This window comes from Heloderma suspectum, chromosome 1, assembly GCF_057233095.1.
Source record: "Heloderma suspectum isolate Gila_16-S chromosome 1, 16-S_ref, whole genome shotgun sequence".
NCBI lineage: Eukaryota > Metazoa > Chordata > Lepidosauria > Squamata > Helodermatidae > Heloderma > Heloderma suspectum.
This window is the reverse complement of record NC_139458.1, coordinates 78,351,803-78,373,537: the sequence shown is the minus strand read 5'-3', so window position 1 is coordinate 78,373,537 and position 21,735 is coordinate 78,351,803. Positions and strand designations below refer to the sequence as shown.

The following is a 21,735-nucleotide window of genomic DNA, read 5'->3' as shown; positions in this document are numbered from 1 at the left end:
TAGGTTTTATTCTGGTTTTGACTTCATTTTATGCTGTAGTTTTATACTTTAAGTTTTTATAATGTATTTTAGACTGTATTTTATAGTTTTAATTGTTGTGAACTACCCAAAGAGCTTCGGCTGTCGGATGTTACAGAAATGAAATAAATAAATACCCAGTTCATGAACTTCTTTCAAAGAGAAAGAATATGGTTCTCAGTACCAAATCAGCCTGTCCCCTTCTGGCTGCTCTTATCAGTCAGGATGGACGTAGGTCTAAAGGGCATGTAGTTGGCCTCAACCTGCCGAGTAACCTCCTCACAAACTGAAACTCCATCAATACCGGACAAGAGGTTGCCTCACTCTTCTCCTTAGAATTTGTATTCAGTGTGGAGTCCCAAGTTTGAGCAGATGTGAGTGATTTTATCAGTGAGGGGTTTTGCGTTCTTGTCACAGTGGGTTCATCCTCACCACTTTGGGAAGAGAATGTAATAGCCCCCAAACCACCCAAAATAACTCCACTGGATGTCACTATGCTGACATAATGAAGACAGATAAGAAAGACTTTTCACTGTACCCACTGCCACTGAATAGGTCCTTGTTGTTCAGTCGTTCAGTCGTGTCCGACTCTTCGTCACCCCATGGACCATAGCACGCTAGGCCTTCCTGTCCTGCGCTCTCTCCCGGAGTGTGCTCAAGTTCATATTCATTGCATCGGTGATGCTATCTAGCCATCTCATCCTCTGCCGTCCCCTTCTCCTTTTGCCTTCAGTCTTTCCCAGCATCAGGGTCTTTTCCAGAGAGTTTTCTCTTCGCATTAGGTGGCCAAAATATTGGAGCTTCAGTTTCTGTCCTTCCAGTGAGCACTCAGGATTGATTTCCTTTAGTATGGACTGATTTGACCTGTCCTAGATAAGCTCTAACTTGTGTTTGATTGAATTTGGCACACATTTTTCTCTACCATCGCTATAGTCATCTACCTAGGAGTTTCATTGCCTTGAGCACCTTGGGAAGTGTAGAAGCTTGAGTTCTGTATCCTGTGAGAGGATGCTTATGAATAGGGATGGCTGATCTCTCAATTTTGGTTTCTCTCTGTCTCTCATTTTCTGATCTTAAGTTTGGTTTGTCCTGAACTTTTAAAAAAGGTTTGCATGAGAATTCTATGCAGTTTTGAGCACATTTTTCCTAGTTTTGCCTAATATGCACATTTTGCAAGTAATTTTCCAAATATAATGTGTTTTTGAATGTTAATGTCACTAATATAAATATTTTTGTGTGTACTGTCCCTTAATATATGCATTTTTTGATTGGAGAACTCCATTACAATTCAGAGAACGGAGAGTTTTGAAGGATAACTGAGTTTCAGTTTGTGTATTGGTTTGAAAGTATGAAATTAAGGGTATAATCCTGTTCATCCCAGTCAGCAAAAAACAGATCAAGTTTGTGCCCTGACACATGTGTAGGGCCAGATATTGAGATAGACCCATAGTTGCTACGGAAGCCATGAAATCCTGAGCCATTCCTGTTGAGGGGGCCTTGGTGTGAATGTTGACATCTCCCAGCACAATCAGTTTGTGGGACACCAGTAGTGCCTCTGGGGCTACCTCAAGCAACTTAGGCAGATGGGTGTACAGCAGAATGTGTGGTACATCAACAGAATCCCTATTGCTTCATTGCTGTAACACCCGGTGCGCACGCTCAAATTGCTAAATGGGATACCTCGATAGGGGGATAGACTCAGAGTAGATCACTTGCACCCCTACCTCCTGTCTATCAGAGCTAGCTTGCTGTTGCACACAGAAACCTGGTGGACATAACTGCATCAAATTAGCACACACACCGTGCCATCGCCTCCCAATCAGGTTTCAGTCATACATGTCAGGAGTTTAAATTGGAGATTGCATTGGAGGCATTGTACATACAAGTCCTATGACACCCCCCTCTCCCCGTATACAGAATCACAGAGCAGGAGGGAGCAGAACACAAATCTATCCACCCCCACCCATGCAACGTGTCCAGGGAGCTTTGGCTATTTGGTGATATACAAATGAAAGAAATGAAATGAAATTGAGCATCTGTGTTATACAGAGGATTCACTCATATTTATTGAAAGTAGAGGTTCTAGAAAACTATTGAGTTCTAACTTCAAATGTTTTGTTATTCTGAATTTCTTTATCACCTTGTATTCTTGGAAATACTCTTCATATTTGTCGGAAGATGAAGACACACAGATAGAAAATAGATTTCTTTTTTACAAAGCAGTTTCTACTTATTTCCTTCAAATTTTTCTCTTGTATGATTCACAGATTCTCATGTTGTCACATCTGCCTCTGTCAATTATAAGCAGGACTACAACTGTCATGCCAGCAATTCTTGTTTGTGTCTAATGGAACAGCTTTTTCTGCTTAAGAAAAACTTGAAATGTGTTCAGGTTCAGGCCTAGCTGCCCTGCATACATACTAGAAGAGGTTGAAGAGGGCTGTAGGAATACTCAAAATCTCAAAAACATTGAACGGGTTTGCATGTCACACTAAGCCACCCTGCGAATAAGCCATGGTGGGTCAATTGTTCACTGAACAACCCACAGTATGATCGGACAATAGGGCTTGCCATGGCTTGTTCTCCTTTCCCTTCAGTCCTCCAACCAGCTCCGGCACATATCCCAGGTGCTTTTGCATCAGAACCTGTCTTGTCTCCTCCCCCCGGGCCCTCCCTACTCCTATTGCTACCCCTTTTCATTTGCCACTTTTAAAAAATTATTTTTCTGGTGCTTTGGGAGTATGGAAATGTGTTAGTAATTTTTAAATTGTTTCTCTCATTCTTTAGCAAGTGCGCAAAAATACACTTTTGCCTGTCTGATATGTGTAGTCTTGCCTGCTGAAATGTCCTTGTATGTTTCAGTTGTCAGAAGGAGCAAGGAAGTAAAATAGGTAAGGTATAAGGAAATTGACAAGGCAAGACTGCAGATAGGCTAATTTGGGCACAGTTGTGAAGGACTGGGTGAGGAGTAATAGTAAGAGAAGGGAGGGACTCATTTGCACAGTCAAGAAGCACTGAAAAAGGAGAAAAATGCGAGAGCGTAAGTGCACCAAAGGAGTCGAGCAACATGTCCCCCTTGGCAATGTAATCCTCTTGCTTTTAAGTGTTGAACTGACACTTGGCAGTGTCCTCTTCCCATTCAACACTTCCCAAGTCTCCAGCAAGTCCAGAGAAGGGAGATATTGGCTCCCCCCACTTTTCATGGCTTCTTTTCAGAGCAGTTACTGCAGGTATGCAAAATTCGCCTCCATGTATTTCCCAGCCCTTAAATTTGAACAAATATTCCCAACAGTTAAAAAAGAAGAACCTTAGATGCTGGCTGAACAGGATGGAGCAATTAGGGCACCCGCAGCAGCAGTGCTCCCCCCCCCAGCCTCTTTCAGTCTGTCCCATGCAGCTGGCTTCTTGGAGTTTAAAAAAAAAAACTGTCATGGAGATTTGTGCACATCCACTGAAGTGCAGTGACTGCAGCAGTAACTGCTCTAAAAGGAGCCATGAAAAGTGGGGAGAGTTAATAACTCTCATTGCTGGATTAACTGGAGACTCAGGGAAGTGTTGAAACACTGAGGACACTGAGAAGTGTCAATTCGACACTTAAAAAGGAGAGGATTGATTACATTGCCAAAGGGCAGATATTGTGTGCCCCCCCCCCCTTTGGATGCATTTACTCTGTTCACCTCCCCTCCACTATTTTTGGTGCTTCTGAATTGCACTACTGGGTCGCTCATTTCTCTTACTATTTATTTATCCCCTAGACCTTCACAACCGTGCACAAATTAGCCCATGTGCAACCTCATCTTGTCAATTTTGTTGTATGTTACCTGCTCCACTTCATGCTCACTTTGACAGCTGAAATGTACAAGGAAATTGACCAGGCAAGGCTACACATATCAGACAGTCCTAAGTGTGCACTTGCAATAATAACAACAACAACAATAACAACCCCAATTGTGCATTTTTGAGGCACCGAAAAATAAATTTAAAAAGTTGGGGAATGAGTGACTGTCCTTCTAAAGTGCCGTTTCAGCATCAGTGGAAGGGTAGCCACTGGTAAGATTCCGAAGAGCGACCGGCATGGGCTTTTTTCCCATTCTTGCCGAGCAGCTCTATTGCTGATTGAAGCAACCCATGATAAAATCAGACTCCTGGTTCAGATGACACGACAACCCACCATGGGAATGAACAACCCTAGAACAATCCATGGGTTCCCAGGGGGCTTGTTCAAGAAAAATAATTTAGACAACACAAAAAATGTTCAGACAACACGACAACCCACCATGGCAGGCTGCCCATCGTGGGTTGTCGTGTCGTGCAAACCCAGTCATTGACTTGTATTACTTGACACTCTATTGTTCTTAATTAAATGCTGGGAATATCTGCTAGCAAAATTTTCCTTGTGTTACTTAGCAGAAGAAATGTTTTGAAAGATATTTTCAAAATCTAAAAAAAATAAAGGTTATGTTTCTTATCTGCTTTACATTTTAAGGGATCTTTAACTCATATTTTTCTTTGCTGATGTAAATGTCTTCATCCTGCATAATGAGTTGGCTTCAGACTTAGTCACACTTTGAGTAGATCCATTGAAGTCAATGGGGCTTTGGTTGAAATCCTTAATTAACTTAAGCCATTGATTTTAATGGGATTAAGTAACATTTTCAGTGGGGTGGAATGGCTGCAATGGGGAGAAAAGGGTGGTGAAGTCCACTTCCTCTTCCACCAGCCTAATTGCAATGCCTAAATCAGGTTCTAACGCTAGGGAGTAAGTATTATTGAACTTATTGGGGCATACTTTTGAGTAAAAATGCATAGGAGTGCATAGTAGGCTTCCCCTTCATATCCTTTCAGAAAGTCAGCAAAAAATGAAACCATCTTCCACTCACAAGGTCAGACTGTGTTTTGTTCCTCTCTGGTGCTTTTTGCTTCTGTCTGATATTTACAACTCATTATTCCTTTAGGAAAAAGTTACTTCTAGTAGATCAATTTTTAGCTTTTTAAGATCTCTCTTTGGATGTTGATGATTTAAACATGTGATACCCCATTGTAAAAGCAAAATAATTTAAAGACTTCAAACAGACTCTTGGTGGAATATGTTTGATTACTTCAATACAATACAGATTATTCTGTCTACCAGTAGCTGTGTGGACCAATTTTTGTACTTTTCAGTTCTGCCCTTGGATATGAAGAAATGGGATACTTTTAGAATTTTGAAATTAGAGGTCAGTATGTACTGGAGAAGGAAATGGCAACCCACTCCAGTATTCTTGCCAAGAAAACCCCATGGAACGTATCACAAGGCTAAAAGATATGACGCCGGAAGATGAGCCCCTCAGGTCGGAAGGTGTCCAATATGCTACTGGGGAAGAGCAGAGGGTATTTCCAAGTAGCGCCAGAAAGAGTGAAGCAGCTGGGCCAAAGCCGAAAGGACACTCAGCTGTGGATGTGTCTGGTGGTGAAAAGAAAATCCGATGCTGTAAAGAACAATATTGTTTAGGAACCTGGAATGTCAGATCAATTAATCAAGGTAAGCTGGAGGTGGTCAAACATGAGATGGCAAGATTGAACATCGACATCTTGGGAATCAGCGAACTAAAATGGACAGGCATGGGTGAATTTAATTCAGGTGACCATCATATCTACTATTGTGGGCAAGAATCCCTTAGAAGAAATGGAGTAGCACTCATAGTCAACAAAAGGGTGGGAAAAGCAGTACTGGGGTGCAATCTCAAAAATGATAGAATGATCTCAGTACGAATCCAAGGCAAACCATTCAACATCACAGTAATTCAAGTCTATGCCCCAACCACTGAGGCCGAAGAAGCTGAGGTTGATCAGTTCTATGAAGACCTACAACACCTTCTAGAACTAACACCAAAAAAAGATGTCCTCTTCATCATAGGGGATTGGAATGCTAAAGTAGGAAGTCAAGAAATCACCGGGATAACAGGCAGGCATGGCCTTGGTGTACAAAATGAAGCAGGACAAAAGCTAATAGAGTTTTGCCAAGAGAACATGCTGATCATAGCAAACACTCTTTTCCAACAGCACAAGAGGCGACTCTACACATGGACGTCACCAGATGGTCAATATCGAAATCAGATTGATTATGTCCTTTGCAGCCAAAGATGGAGAAGCTCCATACAGTCAGTAAAAACAAGACCTGGAGCTGACTGTGGCTCAGATCATGAGCTGCTTCTTGCAAAATTTCGGCTTAAATTGAAGAACGTCGGGAAAACCACTAAACCATTCAGGTATGACCTAAATCATATCCCTGATGAATATACAGTGGAGGTGAGGAATAGATTTCAGGGATTAGACCTGATAGACAGAGTGCCTGAGGAACTATGGACGGAGATCCGTAACATTGTTCAGGAGGCAGCAACGAAATCCATCCCAAAGAAAAAGAAATGCAAGAAAGCAAAGTGGCTGTCTGATGAGGCTTTCAAGTAGCTGAAGAAAGAAGGGAAGCGAAAAGCAAGGGAGAAAGGGGAAGATATACCCAACTGAATGCAGAGTTCCAGAGAATAGCAAGGAGAGACAAGAAGGCCTTCTTAAATGAACAATGCAAAGAAATCGAGGAAAACAACAGAATGGGAAAGACTAGAGATCTCTTCAAGAAAATTGGAGATCTCAAGGGAACGTTTTGTGCAAAGACGGGCATGATAAAGGACAAAGAAGGCAGGGACCTAACAGAAGCAGATGAGATTAAGAAGAGGTGGCAAGAATACACAGAAGAACTATACAGGAAAGATCTGAATGTCCCTGATAGCCATGATAGTGCGCTCACTGAACTTGAGCCAGACATCCTAGAGAGTGAAGTCAAGTGGGCCTTAGGAAGCATTAGTAACAACAAAGCTAGCGGAGATGACAGTATTCCAGCCGAGCTATTTAAAATCCTAAAAGATGATGCTGTTAAAGTGCTGCATTCAATATGCCAACAAATCTGGAACACTCAACAGTGGCCACAAGACTGGAAAAGGTCAGTTTACATTCCAATTCCAAAGAAGGGCAACGCCAAAGAGTGTTCAAACTACCGCACAATTGCGCTCATTTCACATGCCAGCAAGGTGATGCTCAAAATCCTACAAGCTAGGCTTCAGCAGTATGTGAACCGAGAACTACCGGAAGTACAAGCTGGGTTTAGAAGAGGCAGAGGAACTAGAGATCAAATTGCCAACATTCGCTGCATCATGGAGAAAGCCAGAGAATTCCAGAAAAACGTCTATTTCTGCTTCATTGACTACGCTAAAGCCTTTGATTGTGTGGATCACAACAAACTGTGGCAAATTCTTAAAGTGATGGGAGTACCAGACCACCTTACCTGTCTCCTGAGAAACCTGTACGAGGGTCAAGAAGCAACAGTAAGAACCAGAGATGGAACAACCGATTGGTTCCAAATTGGGAAAGGAGTAGGACAAGGCTGCATATTGTCACCCTGCTTATTTAACTTATATGCAGAGTACATCATGAGAAATGCCGGGTTGGATGAATCAGAGGTCGGAATTAAGATTGCTGGGAGAATTATCAACAACCTCCGATATGCAGACGATACCACCCTAATGGCAGAAAGCGAAGAGGATCTCAAGAGCCTCTTGTTGAGGGTGAAAGAGGAGAGTGCAAAAGCTGGTTTGAAACTCAACATTAAACAAACGAAGATCATGGCATCTGGCCCCATCACTTCCTGACATATAGAAGGGGAAGAAATGGAAGCAGTGACAGATTTTACTTTCTTGGGCTCCAAGATCACCGCAGACGGTGACTGTAGCCATGAAATTAAAAGATGCTTGCTCCTTGGGAGGAAAGCTATGGCCAACCTAGACAGCATAGTAAGAAGCAGAGACATCACCTTGCCGACAAAGGTTCATCTAATCAAAGCTATGGTTTTCCCAGTAGTAATGTATGGCTGTGAGAGCTGGACTATAAGGAAGGCTGAGCGCCGAAGAATGGATGCTTTCGAACTGTGGTGCTGGAGAAGACTCTTACGAGTCCCCTGGACTGCAAGGAGGTCAAATCAGTCCATCCTAAAGGAAATCAACCCTGAGTGCTCATTGGAAGGACAGATACTGAAGCTGAAGCTCCAATATTTTGGCCACCTAATGCGAAGAGAAAACTCCCTGGAAAAGACCCTGATGCTGGGAAAGACTGAAGGCAAAAGGAGAAGGGGACGGCAGAGGATGAGATGGCTAGATAGCATCACCAATGCAATGAATATGAACTTGAGCACGCTCCGGGAGAGAGCGCAGGACAGGAAGGCCTGGCGTGCTATGGTCCATGGGGTCACGAAGAGTTGGACACGACTGAACGACTGAACAACAACAAATGTACTTCAAGCTGCAAATATCAGAACTAATACCATTAGAAAAGCTGATGTTTGTGTTGGTTTTTTTTTGACAGTGTTCCACTTGTCCATTGCATCCATTGTTGGAGAAATTTTGTGAAGAATCTAGTCTGAAAAATGGGAAATTTTAATTTGGAAGAATTTGTGAAACAACTTGATCTTCCTAAAAATGACTTTACTCGCAAGTAGGGAACATGCATATTCATATCTCAAAGATGCTGTAAGAAAGGCCAGCTCCTCCATGACACTTGAATATATCCTACATCTAATAGAGCAATTGTACAAGAATATCATGGGCAGGAGGGGCAGCACTCATGTAACTTCCCTCCAACATTTGTGCATGTTTTTGTATTTGCTGAGCCATATGATGTCAGAAATGGCCCTCAGGCTAATGGCTGCTATATGCTGACAATTATTCTTGTCTAAGCTGTGCTAGTATTATAATGTGAAAGAATTTGCTTATTTCCACTGATTGAGTAAGCTGCATGGTTATTCTCCAAGAATATAATTGGTTTATGTCCCAAAATTATCTATATCAGAATATTTTTTTAAAAGTGATGCATTTGAAGATATCGAATGTATCTTTACATAAATTACATTGCTCTTATCTTTTTTTTATTTAACAGATTTCATTGTGTTGACCAAGTTCTTAACAAGAGTTATGCATATTTCTTGCAATACATGCACCAAACAGTGGTCTGTTTCGTGTCCTACTATATGGAAATACCAGCACTTATGATGCATTTAGTTCTCACCTTACCTACTCTTCTAATTAAAGATTTTAGAAAAACATGATGCATTTTGTGGCTGGTTAAGCTCTCCTGTGGATAGAACTGCTTCTGCCAGCAGAACCAGGAGGGGCAAATCTCCCTGTCCCTTGCAGCCTACCATGCCCCCTCAAAATCTGCTCCAGAGGGTTGAGGGGCTCTCTGCAACATATTTTAGGGGGCATGGGGGGCTGCAGTGGGGAGGAGAAAGTCCTGTCACATGAGTAGACTTCTACATGCATTATATTGGATTTCACCTTTTATCCCTTTTCTTACATATCCACTTTGGTATCCAGGTCAGACCCTTGGAGAAATATCAAGGGCCCAAACAGCCCGGAGGCCTCGCCATAGCTGACTCAAACTCGAGCCACTCTGTGATGCTACATAGGGGATGAAGCCTGAAGATATTGTGGAGGAATTAGGATGGGATGGTTCTAGCCACCCGGCCTAGTACTACTGCTCTCAGTGGTGGGCAGCACTGAGAGGAGCACTGGGTGGCTAGAGCCAATGCTCCTTTCAGTACCACTGGTCTCTGCCTCTTCCTACCTCTGTAGCTGCCTGGTAAGTTTTCTGGGGAGGCTTTGCCTGTCTGTTGTGGGGGGTGTAATCCAGGTGGCACTTGAGGGGACATCAGGGGTGCCATAGGGTACTTTGCCTAGGGCCATCTCAAGACACCAGTTTTCATTGTATATTTCCCCCCACTGCTATTACCTTTTGTTCCATCTTGGTTGTGTCTCATACAATTAACGAAATAGCTTCATTTGTTTTGGATCTGGTTGTTTTGCACATGCTTTGCCATTTGAGTAACTACTTAACATCATTGAATGACAGCAGAGAAGATCAACTCTAGGTCACATCTGTCTGGCAGTTAATTCCCATTTCAGATTCTGAGGGAGTTGAGGTAGGGAAGGAAAACTGGAATTTACATAGATGAGCTTTAAAAAAAAAAAAAAAAGTTTGACTTCACCAGTCCTAACTGGCTATTTTTCTATAGGGGTTTGTACCATGAGAGTGATTTCAGTTACTGAAACTGAGACATCCTAGGCAAAATTCCAAATATGGACTCATGATTAGAGCAAAGGGTTGATAAAGGCAAGGTCTGGATATTCGCTTTTTACATCTGCTACTTAATAAATATTGAACCTTGTGTAGGATAACAAAGCCCTGCATTTTCAATTTCCTATCAGTAAGCTGTTTCTGTCTCACCAAATATACACTTGTGGAGTATTCATTCTCTTCAGAGAGAACATTCCTAGGAAGTCTGTGCAAATTCATAAATTTGTCTTACTCTGCAAGTATTTGACAGGTGGATTGACAGTATCATCCAATAACACTGGAACTATTGTTGAACTGGGGCGGGGGGGCGGCGGAATCTGATATTGTTCCACTTAAATTAAGTTTTGTTGAAGAAATGCTAGGAAATTCTATCTCTTCTATTGAGTGTACCCGACCAAGTGGAAAAGTTTTCAATTTCTTGTATTAGGGATGATGAGGGGGCGGGGAGGGAACTAATTCAATCAGGATATGGCAGCTTACTGGACAAGTCTTTGAAAAGTGGGAACATAAATACATTTTGCAGGTGAGTTTATTTGCATGTAAGCTTCAGATGCAAAGCATTTTTATTTGTCTGGTTACTGACACCCTTTAAAAATGTGTATCTTTTCATGTGTGATGAAATTAATGTAGACTATGAAATTTGACAGAAGACTTTAATTTGACTAAAAGTAAAGAAAATAGGATCATCCAAAGTCATTGTCTCAAATGACAAATTAGAACCAGTTTTATGCAATTTTAAGACCTATCCTCCAGTTAATCAGTTACATATGAACTTACAATGCTTCCTCAGTAAATGTATCCATTTGCCTGTCTAGCCTGGCAGCAGTTCCCCTAGGTCTCAGGCAGAGGTTTTCCCCAACCCTGGTACCCAAGAATCCTTTATCTAGGGATGCTGATGACTGAGGTTGGGACCACCACCTTACACATACAAAGCATATGCTGTACCACTGAGCTGTGGCTCTCTTCATTAATCATAGAGTTGTAGGGGGCCTTGTAGACCATTTAGTCCAATCCACTGCTTGGTGCAGGAAATCCAGAGCTAGAGCATCCCAAGCAGATGCCTGTTCAGACAGTGCAATTCTATGCATGTCTATTCAGAATTAGGCCCTATTTATTTCAATGGGACTTACTCCCAGGTAAGGATGTATACGATTGTAGCCTAAGATACTTAGAATCTACGTAAAAGGCAAGAAGAAAACATGGGATATGTAAGATGTTGTTGTTGTTGTTCAGTCGTTCAGTTGTGTCCGACTCTTCGTGACCCCATGGACCATAGCACGCCAGGCCTTCCTGTCCTGCGCTCTCTCCCGGAGCGTGCTCAAGTTCATATTCATTGCATCTGTGATGCTATCTAGCCATCTCATCCTCTGCCGTCCCCATGGCTGTTCAGTAAATTGTCAAGAGAACAAGTCCTATGGCCATTTTAAAGTGTTTGCCCTAGCAGTCTGACTCCAAAAGTCTCAATTTTTACCTTAGAAAAGTGAGCTGGTAAAGAACTGGCCACACAGAACAGAATACATTGTAGTATACACTAGCTTTTCTCAACTGGCATGGAAAAACAGCTGTTTCCACCATCAGGAGGGATGGGACTTCTGGAAAGTGTACATCCCCTGCTTGGCCCATTTAATTGGCTTTGAGGACCTTCAGAAGTAAAGAGCACCATATAAGAACTGCTGGAAAACCATATAATGGACATTCAGCCTGTAATAATCACCTATTAGTTAGGAACCTACACCCAAATATTTGTTTGTCCTCCTTTTACACTCTGTACCCTTTTGCACTCAACACTGATGGTGGGAAAATCAAACCCCATCATTTGCACCCCTTCATTTTTCTTTCGTATTAGGAGAAACTCCTTCCACAAAAACCATAAAAACAGTTATTCCTGGGAGTTCAGCATGTGTGGGATAACAAAGCTGCTCCCCTTTCCATTTTTGCCACCAGCAATGGCATGTGCTTATTGGAGCTGGTGGTGTGATGGGCAGGGCAGCTAGTGATCGGTGGAGCCAAAGGGATCACAATAGATAGAGCCAAGTAGATCTAGTTATCTCCCCACCCTCCTCAGTTGCAAAGGCCCTAACAACACTTAAGCAATGCATTACAGTTAAATAGTATCTCATTAAACTGAAGACTTGATTCTTTGCTGGGAGAAAAGGCCTCTACAACCCTGATCCTCCAGTTAGGCACACGACTCCTTAAACAAGGAGTTTGGTCCCAGAGCGTTCAAAACTATAGCTTGTCCAGTCTTTGAAACGAAGTTTGTCTGCAAAACTCGGCCTTGAAAAAAGTGTTTGCAGTAGTTGGTGCTTGGAGCAAAATATAGGATTGGAGGGAGGAGGAGAGATCTATATAGCAACACACAAAGCAGTATTCTGAATCCTCAGCAGCAGCCGACAGGACAGAAAAGGCAAATAGAGGCAAGGTGACATTACTGTCATGCCTGCACAGCTGAAGGGGGAGAGATCCACAGAGCAACACACAAAAGCCTTCTGTATCCAAACCATTGTATAGAAAAGGCAAACTGAAGCAAGTTAACACTAACTTTACAAAGAACTACCCCCGCTGATTCAAGCAATGACCTTATCTACATAAGGGAGGAGGCTAGACTAAGGTTTAGCATTACTTCCAAACCAGCCCAATGAGTGAATAATGATAAAATCTAGGTAGTAGAATACTGCTTTGTACTGACTGCAGTGCTCCTTTTTTGAGTCAGGTTGGATGCTACCATGTTGAAAATAATCTGCCCCATATCAAAAATAGGTAGAAACTGAGAAAATTGGTAATGTGACGTTGATCTAAAACAGAAGTCTTTTCACTGCTGGCCTAGGTTATGTTGGGGGAAGCCTGATTCACAACTTTTTCCCAACTCTTTCATTTTAGAGAGTTCTAATTTATGATACCCCTTCATGGATCATGACCTAAATCATACCCCTTTTAAATATACAGTGGAGGTGATGAATACCTGATAGACCAGATTAGACCTGATAGACAGAGTGCCTGAGGAACTATGGACGGAGGTCCGTCACATTGTTCAGGAGGCAGCAACTCAATCCATCCCAAAGAAAAAGAAATGCAATAAAGCAAAGTGGATGAGCAAAGTGGATGTAAAGCTGTCAGATGAGGCTTTACAAGTAGCTGAGGAAAGAAGGGAAGCGAAAAGCAAGGGAGAAAGGGGAAGATATATCCAACTGAATGCAGAGTTCCAGAGAATAGCAAGGAGAGACAAGAAGGCCTTCTTAAATGAACAATGCAAAGAAATCGAGGAAAACAATAGAATGGGAAAGACTAGAGATCTTTTCAAGAAAATCAGAGATCTCAAGGGAACGTTTTATGCAAAGACGGCATGATAAAGGACAAAGAAGGCAGGGACCTAACAGAAGCAGATGAGATTAAGAAGAGGTGGAAAGAATACACAGAAGAACTATACAGGAAAGATCTGAATGTCCCTGATAGCCATGATAGTGTGGTCACTGAACTTGAGCCGGACATCCTAGAGAATGAAGGCCTTAGGCTTAGGAAGTGGGCCTTAGGAAGCATTAGTAACAACAGAGCTAGCGGAGAGGACAGTATTCCAGCTGAGCTATTCAAAATCCTAAAAGATGATGCTGTTAAAGTGCTGCGCTCAATATGCCAACAAATTTGGAACACTCAACAGTGGCCACAAGACTGGAAAAGGTCAGTTTACATACCAATTCCGAAGAAGGGCAACGCCAAAGAGTGTTCAAACTACTGTACAATTGTGCTCATTTCACATGCCAGCAAGGTGATTCTCAAAATCCTACAAGCTAGGTTTCAGCAGTATGTGAACCAAGAACTACCGGAAGTACAAGCTGGGTTTCGAAGAGGCAGAGGAACTAGAGATCAAATCACCAACATTTGCTGGATCATGGAGAAAGCAAGAGAATTCCAGAAAAACGTCTATTTCTGCTTCATTGACTATGCTAAAGCCTTTGATTGTGTGGATCACAACAAACTATAGCAAATTCTGAAAGAGATGGGAGTACCAGACCACCTCACCTGTCTCCTGAGAAACCTGTACGAGGGTCGAGAAGCAACAGTAAGAACCAGACATGGAACAACCGATTGGTTCAAAATTGGGAAAGGAGTATGACAAGGCTGTATATTGTCACCCTGCTTATTTAACTTATATGCAGAGTACATCATGAGAAACGCCGGGTTGGATGAATCACAGGTCGAAATTAAGATTGCCGGGAGAATTATCAACAACCTCAGATACTCAGACGATACCACCCTAATGGCAGAAAGCGAAGAGGATCTAAAGAGCCTCTTGTTGAGGGTGAAAGTGGAGAGTGCAAAAGCTGGTTTGAAACTCAACATTAGAAAAACGAAGATCATGGCATCTGGCCCCATCACTTCCTGGGATATAGAAGGGGAAGAAATGGAAGCAGTGACAGATGTTATTTTCTTGGGCTCCAAGATCACCGCAGACGGTGACTGTAGCCATGAAATTAAAAGTTGCTTGCTTATTTGGAGGAAAGCTATGGCAAACCTAGATAGCATAGTAAGAAACAGAGACATCACCTTGCCGACAAAGGTTCATCTAATCAAAGCTATGGTTTTCCTAGTAGTAACGTATGGCTGTGAGAGCTGGACTATAAGGAAGGCTGAGCGCCGAAGAATGGATGCTTTCGAACTGTGGTGCTGGAGAAGACTCTTACGAGTCCCCTGGACTGCAAGGAGGTCAAATCATTCCATCCTAAAGGAAATCAACCCTGACTGCTCATTGGAAGGACAGATACTGAAGCTGAAGCTCACATATTTTGGTCACTTAATGCAAAGAGAAAACTCCCTGGAAAAGACCCTGATGCTGGGAAAGATTGAAGGCAAAAGGAGAAGGGGACGGCAGAGGATGAGGTGGCTAGATAGCATCACTGATGCAATGAGTATGAACTTGAGCACACTCCGGGAGAGAGCGGAGGACAGGAAGGCCTGGCGTGCTATGGTCCATGGGGTCACGAAGAGTCGGACACGACTTAACGACTGAACAACAACAAATTTATGATAATTTCAGTTTATCTGAGATGTCATGTTTTTTCTTGCAACTACAGGTGACAAGTTTAAAGTGTCTTTGTTACATTGTTTGAACAATATGCACTTGATGGAAAGCTTCATCAGAGCAGAGAGAAGTTAAAGTACTTAAAAGCACATTATTTTAAGACATGTCTGATACTTTTAAAAATGTAAGCTGGGATTTGTGGATTGTGATTCATCGTTCTTGCAGTCATCAAAAGTCTCTCAAACATTTTGTATTATCCATGGTGTTATCCGTGGTACTCTTACACATTCCACTTTGCTCATTATGTTTTGCCTATTGGCATTTCCCCTGATCTCATTTATAGTAATTTCTTATGCTGATCTCTTAGACTGCAGAGTGGCATTGCTGTATGATGAATAAAAGATTTTGGCCTGGTGTGCATGTAACAAAAATCCACTGTGGGTGAATTTCCTCACAGGGTTTTTTTGTTGTGGCAGAGGCTGCCATTTTGAATGTTTGAGCCATGGCGGGGACACACTGTAGCTTGTTGTAATCCTAAAACAGCCCATAGATTCTGGGTGGCTTGTCAACCACCCCAACAACCCACCCTTGCTGGGTTCGCACATGACAAGCTATGCACCCCGGCTGTGGCTTGAATATTCACACTGGTGGTTGATGCTGTGACAAGAAGCCCCATAGGGAAATTCACCCACAGTGGCTTCCCATTACATGCGAACCAGGCCTAAATTAGCTTAACACTTTGTGATTAGTTGGTATTAGTTGTTCTCTCTTTTATATTGTTTTATATTTTAACATTTTTAATATGTGACTGGGAACTAATTGAGTAACTCAGGGGGTCAGGGGGGTGCCACCATAACTGTGGTCACAGTTAGGGGGAGGTACGGCATTGGGGGATTAACAGGCCATCTTAGGAGAAGAGGGGCTAGATACTGGTTCTTCTGCCAACCAGATGGTTCCTGGTGGCCTTACCAGATTGCCCTTGGGTCTGGTGCTGCTGCTGCTGCTGAATGCCAGGTCAGTCCAAAATAAAATCTCCTTCATTCATGATTTTATTGTGGGTGAGGCGGCCGACCTGGTATGTATTACTGAGACCTGGGTGGGGGAACTGGGAGGGGTTGCTCTCGCAGCTATGTCCTCCTGGGTACTCAGTGCAGCACCAACACTGACTCGAGGGTCGGGGAGGTGGGGTTGCTGTAGTCTGTAGGAATTTGATCTCCCTCTCTAGGCTTCCTGTTCATTTGAGTGCAGATCTTGAGTGTGTACCTTGTGTTGGGTACCCGGGACACATTAGGGATTCTGCTGGTGTACTGCCCACCCTGCTGCCCATCAAACTCCTTGCCTGAGCTGACAGAGGTGGTCTCGGACTTGGTGTTGAGGACCCCTAGGATGATGGTCCTGGGGGATCTCAACTTCCAAGGCTGCTGTATCCGGGGTGGCTCAAGACTTCATGGCTTCATGGACTTCATGGCCATGACAACCATGGGGGTTGCCCCAACATTTAATTGGCTCAACGCATGTAAAGGGACACACACTTGATCTGGTTTTCTTGACTGGGCAGGAGGATGGTGATCTGAAAGTGGAGGAATTAACATCTGTCCCCTTGTCATGGTCGGATCACTTCCTACTGAGGTTCAGACTCTCGGCAGCCTTTCCACTTTGCAAGGGTGGGGGACCTATTACAATGGTCCGCCCCTGGATTCCAGTGGATTCCAGAGGGCTTTGGGGGTTTTCCTGCTGATATGGCTGGTGCTCCTGAGGAAGGCCAGGGTACTCTGTGGAATGAAGAGATTATTTGGGCAGTTGACACAATCACACCCAAGGGCCCTCTCCCTCTGAGCAGAACCTGGCCAGCTCATTGGCATACACCCAAGCTGAGGGCAATGGAGCAAGAGGGGAGACAGCTAGAATGCAGGTGAAGAAAAACTCGTGCTGAGTGACCGAACACAGGTTAGAGTTCATTTATTGACCCTACTCTGTGGCAGTGAGGGTGGCAAAGAGAGCATTCTTCTCTACCACCACTGTATCTTCTCAGTGTCGTCCAGCAGAGCTTTTCCTAGTGGTTCGCAGCCTGTTACATTCTGGGCCAGGGAGAGAGACTTTGGAACCCTCGGTTGCATGCTGTGACGAATTTGCACAGCACTTTGAAGATAAAGTTGCTCAGATTCATCATGAATTGGACACCACATTTAATGCAGTTCCATTAGTAGAGGTGTCCAGAGCACCATCAGGTCCAGTTTTATTGGATGAGTTTCAGTTATTGAGGCCCAAGGATGCGGACAAGGTGCTTGGCCGAGTCCAGTCAACCACCTGTGTGTGCGACCCTTGCCCAGGTTTTGGAACGGAAGCTGCCTTGGTAACCCTGTGGGATGGCCATTGCTGGGAGAGGAACAGGGGGATCCTGTTGATTCTCCTGGACCTCTCAGTGGCTTTCAATACCACCAACCATGGTATCCTTCTGGATGGTACTGCTCCTACTTGGATGGCCAATTACAGAAGGTGGTGCTAGGGGATTATTGCTCTGTGCCTTGGCAATTATTCCAAGGGGTTCCACAGGGCTGTTTTATCTCCTATGCTGTTTAACATCTCCATGAAACCACTGAGGGAGGTTATCCAGAAGTGTGGGCTGAGGTGCCATTAATATGCGGATGACCCCCAGCTCTACCTCTCTTTTTCATCAAACCCAGGCGAGGCAGTGTCTGTTCTGAAGCAGTGCCTGGGCATGGTAATGGACTGGATGAGGGCCAATAAACTGAAACTCAGTCCAGACAAGACGGAGGTACTGTTAGTGGGTGGTTTGCCTGTCTGGCTAGGTGATGTTCAACCTGTTCTGGAGGAGGTTGCACTCCCCCCAAAGGGTCAGGTTTGTAGTTTGGGGGTACTCCTGGATCCAGAACTATCTCTTGAGGCACAAGTGAACTCAGTCACATGGAACACTTTTTATCAGCTTAGGCTGGTATACCAACTATACCCTTATCTGGACAGACATAGCCTAGTTCTAGTTATCCATGCTCTGATAACTTCTTGTCTGGATTATTGCAATGCGTTATATGTGGGGCTGCCTTTGAAAATGGTCTGTAAACTTCAGCTGGTCCAAAATAGGGCAGCAAGATTATTAACAGGGACTGGCCAATGAGATAACATTATGCCAGTATTTTTTGCAGCTGCACTGGCTGCCAGTCCATTTCCGGGCTCAATTCCAAGTGCCGGTATTAACATTTAAAGCCCTAAACAGCTTGGGGTCAAGTTACCTGAAGGATCGCCTCCTCCCATATATGCCTGCCCGGACCCTAAGATCATCCTCAGGGGTCCTCCTCCGGGAACCCCCGCCGAAGGAAGTGAGGCAGGTGGCTACCAGGAAGAGGGCCTTTTCTGCTGTGGTACCCCAGCTGTGGAATGAGCTCCCTAAAGAGGTTCGCCTGTACTCCTTCTGGCGCCAGGTGACCTTTTAATTCTCCCGGTATTTTAGCATTTCAGCTTCCTGATCTTTTAGCTCAGGTATTTTAAATCTCTGCATTGCTGCTAGGCTTTGTTCTGGTTGTACCATTATATTGTGGCTTTAGGCTTTCATATTTTATATTGTTTTATGCTGCACTCTGTGGTTTTAATTTTTCTGAATCGCCCAGAGAGCTTCGGCTGTTGGGCGGTATAGAAATGAAATAAATTAAATAAAGTATTGGGCACTAGAGAAGAGCTGTTCATTTAGTGATTTAAGAAGTTGCCAGTATGATGTAGTGGCAAGAGTGTTGGACTGGGAGCTGGGAGATCCGGGTTCTAGTCCCCACTCGGCCATGGAAGCTCACTGGGTGACTTTGGGCCAGTCACACACTCTCAGCCCAACCTACCTCACAGGGTTGTTGTTATGAGGATAAAATGGAGAGGAGGAGGATAATGTAAGCCGCCTTGGGTTCCTTGCAAGAGGAATAAAGGCGGGATATAAATGCAATAATAAATAAATACCACCTGTTAACTGCTTAAATATAGGACATTATTCATCATTTTTTTCAGTGGGGAAAGGGAGAATCTATGGCTTTCTTGGCTGCTACCTTGCGAAATATAGAGCTTGAACTCTTCCCTCATTGGTGGCTTGAGATCTTATAATAAGGGTGGGAGGAATATGGTTCCTCTCATTCAGTTCCTGCCAGCAGAAGTCAGCCAGTGCCAGAGGAGGAAGCACAATCTGTCTACTCCTTGGTGCAAGCAAACTTATTGCCTATTGACAGCAATATTTCTAGGTTTCCTTACTGCAGCAAATGTGTGATCTCAACACTTTATAGAGCAAATGTGGGTTTGTGGGACATAAAAGGGAGGAGAGGTGGAACGGAAGAAGGTGTTCGTGGATGGCATGGCTGGCAAGCAGGCCTTGTGTGCATGTGCACACACACCCATAGCAGCTGGCAGCCATTGGCATAAGGCCTACAGAGGTAGGGGTGCAGTTACTTTGGTAAGGCCAGACATGAGCAAAGGAGGCTGCTCATCAGTCTTTGGTCAGATACAGAAGGGTGAGGCTTGACATTATCTGAACAATTGAAACCGCCTAAAACTCAGAGGCCTCCTGGGGACACAAAATTAATAACTATGTAGATATCCAGGTCAAAGGCGATCTAACAATGATCAGGAAATACCATTAAGAGTGGCCACAAGACTGGAAAAGGTCAGTTTACATTCCAATTCCAAAGAAGGGCAACGCCAAAGAGTGTTCAAACTACCGCACAATTGCGCTCATTTCACATGCCAGCAAGGTGATGCTCAAAATCCTACAAGCTAGGCTTCAGCAGTATGCGAACCGACAACTACCAGAAGTACAAGCTGGGTTTCGAAGAGGCAGAGGAACTAGAGATCAAATCGCCAACATTCGCTGCATCATGGAGAAAGCCAGAGAATTCCAGAAAAACGTCTATTTCTGCTTCATTGACTACGCTAAAGCCTTTGATTGTGTGGATCACAACAAACTGTGGCAAATTCTTAAAGTGATGGGAGTACCAGACCACCTTACCTGTCTCCTGAGAAACCTGTACGAGGGTCAAGAAGCAACAGTAAGAACCAGAGATGGAACAACCGATTGGTTCCAAATTGGGAAAGGAGTACGACAAGGCTGCATATTGTCACCCTGCTTATTTAACTTACATGCAGAGTACATCATGAGAAATGCCGGGTTGGATGAATCAGAGGTCGGAATTAAGATTGCCGGGAGAATTATCAACAACCTCCGATGTGCAGACGATACCACCCTAATGGCAGAAAGCGAAGAGGATCTCAAGAGCCTCTTGTTGAGGGTGGAAGAGGAGAGTGCAAAAGCTGGTTTGAAACTCAACATTAAAAAAAATTAGGTCATGTCATCTGGCCCTATCACTTCCTGGCATATAGAAGGGGAAGAAATGGAAGCAGTGACAGATGTTATTTTCTTGGGCTCCAAGATCACCGCAGACGGTGACTGTAGCCATGAAATTAAAAGACGCTTGCTCCTTGGGAGGAAAGCTATGGCAAACCTAGACAGCATAGTAAGAAGCAGAGACATCACCTTGCCGACAAAGGTCCGTCTAATCAAAGCTATGGTTTTCCCAGTAGTAAGGTATGGCTGTGAGAGCTGGACTATAAGGAAGGCTGAGCGCCGAAGAATGGATGCTTTCGAACTGTGGTGCTGGAGAAGACTCTTATGAGTCCCCTGGACTGCAAGGAGGTCAAATCAGTCCATCCTAAAGGAAATCAACCCTGACTGCTCATTGGAAGGACAGATAATGAAGCTGAAGCTCCAATATTTTGGCCACCTAATGCGAAGAGAAAACTCTCTGGAAAAGACCCTGATGCTGGGAAAGACTGAAGGCAAAAGGAGAAGGGGACGGCAGAGGATGAGATGGCTAGATAGCATAACCGATGCAATGAATATGAACTTGAGCACGCTCCGGGAGAGAGCACAGGACAGGAAGGCCTGGCGTGCTATGGTCCATGGGGTCACGAAGAGTCGGACACGACTGAACAACAACAACAAAGAATCTGACCAGGTGAAAGGGTCTCACAAGTTAAGAAACGCATCAACTAGCTGGAGCACCCACTCTCATTAAGTATTCTCTTTTGTGTATGGATGGCTCAAGTAAAGTATGGTGCTTAGGTTCTTTTGTTTGCAGGCAGGAACTGCAGTTCTTGAGTTGGCATACCTACTGTGTTGTGGACATGCTAGTTGTGATGCCACAGCCTTTGTCTAAACTGAATAAAAACACTCAGTTTGGGGCAGCCAGTGTGCCTCACCTCCCAAGGCTAAGGTACCATGCTGCTGCTTAAATCACTCAGCCTCTCCACCTAAGAGGAAAGGCTCCATGCTGAAATCACTCCAAGCTTGGCCTACTTAAGCAAGCTTTCTTCCTGCTGAAATCACTGGGCTGCTTGCTTCCCAGAGCAAGGTGCCATCTATCGGTTCCTGGCTCACCAGATCAAGGCTTCCTATTGCTGAAATCAGATTAGGTTTACCCCGTTAGTTGCTTCGGTATGTACCTTGCCATACCCAGCCCCCCACTTCATTTTAAAAGGGACACATTTTTTCCTGTGCC

At 43.9% G+C, this 21,735-nt stretch overlaps 1 protein-coding gene across 30 annotated transcripts in view; it reads left to right on the top strand.

Moving 5' to 3' along the window:
- RAD51B (RAD51 paralog B) overlaps window positions 1-21,735 on the top strand; it is a 575,587-nt gene that overhangs the window by 81,676 nt on the left and 472,176 nt on the right. Inside the window, exon 8 of one of the 30 annotated variants that reach the window (XM_084848213.1) lies at window positions 6,061-9,410. The exons of 28 other annotated variants lie outside the window; for them this stretch is intronic. In XM_084848213.1, the coding sequence (XP_084704339.1) occupies window positions 6,061-6,465 (405 nt within the window). In that variant the 3' untranslated portion in view covers window positions 6,466-9,410. Of the gene's footprint in view, window positions 1-6,060; window positions 9,411-21,735 lie in introns of those variants that run through there. One more of the 30 variants, XM_084848140.1, reaches the window with a different exon arrangement.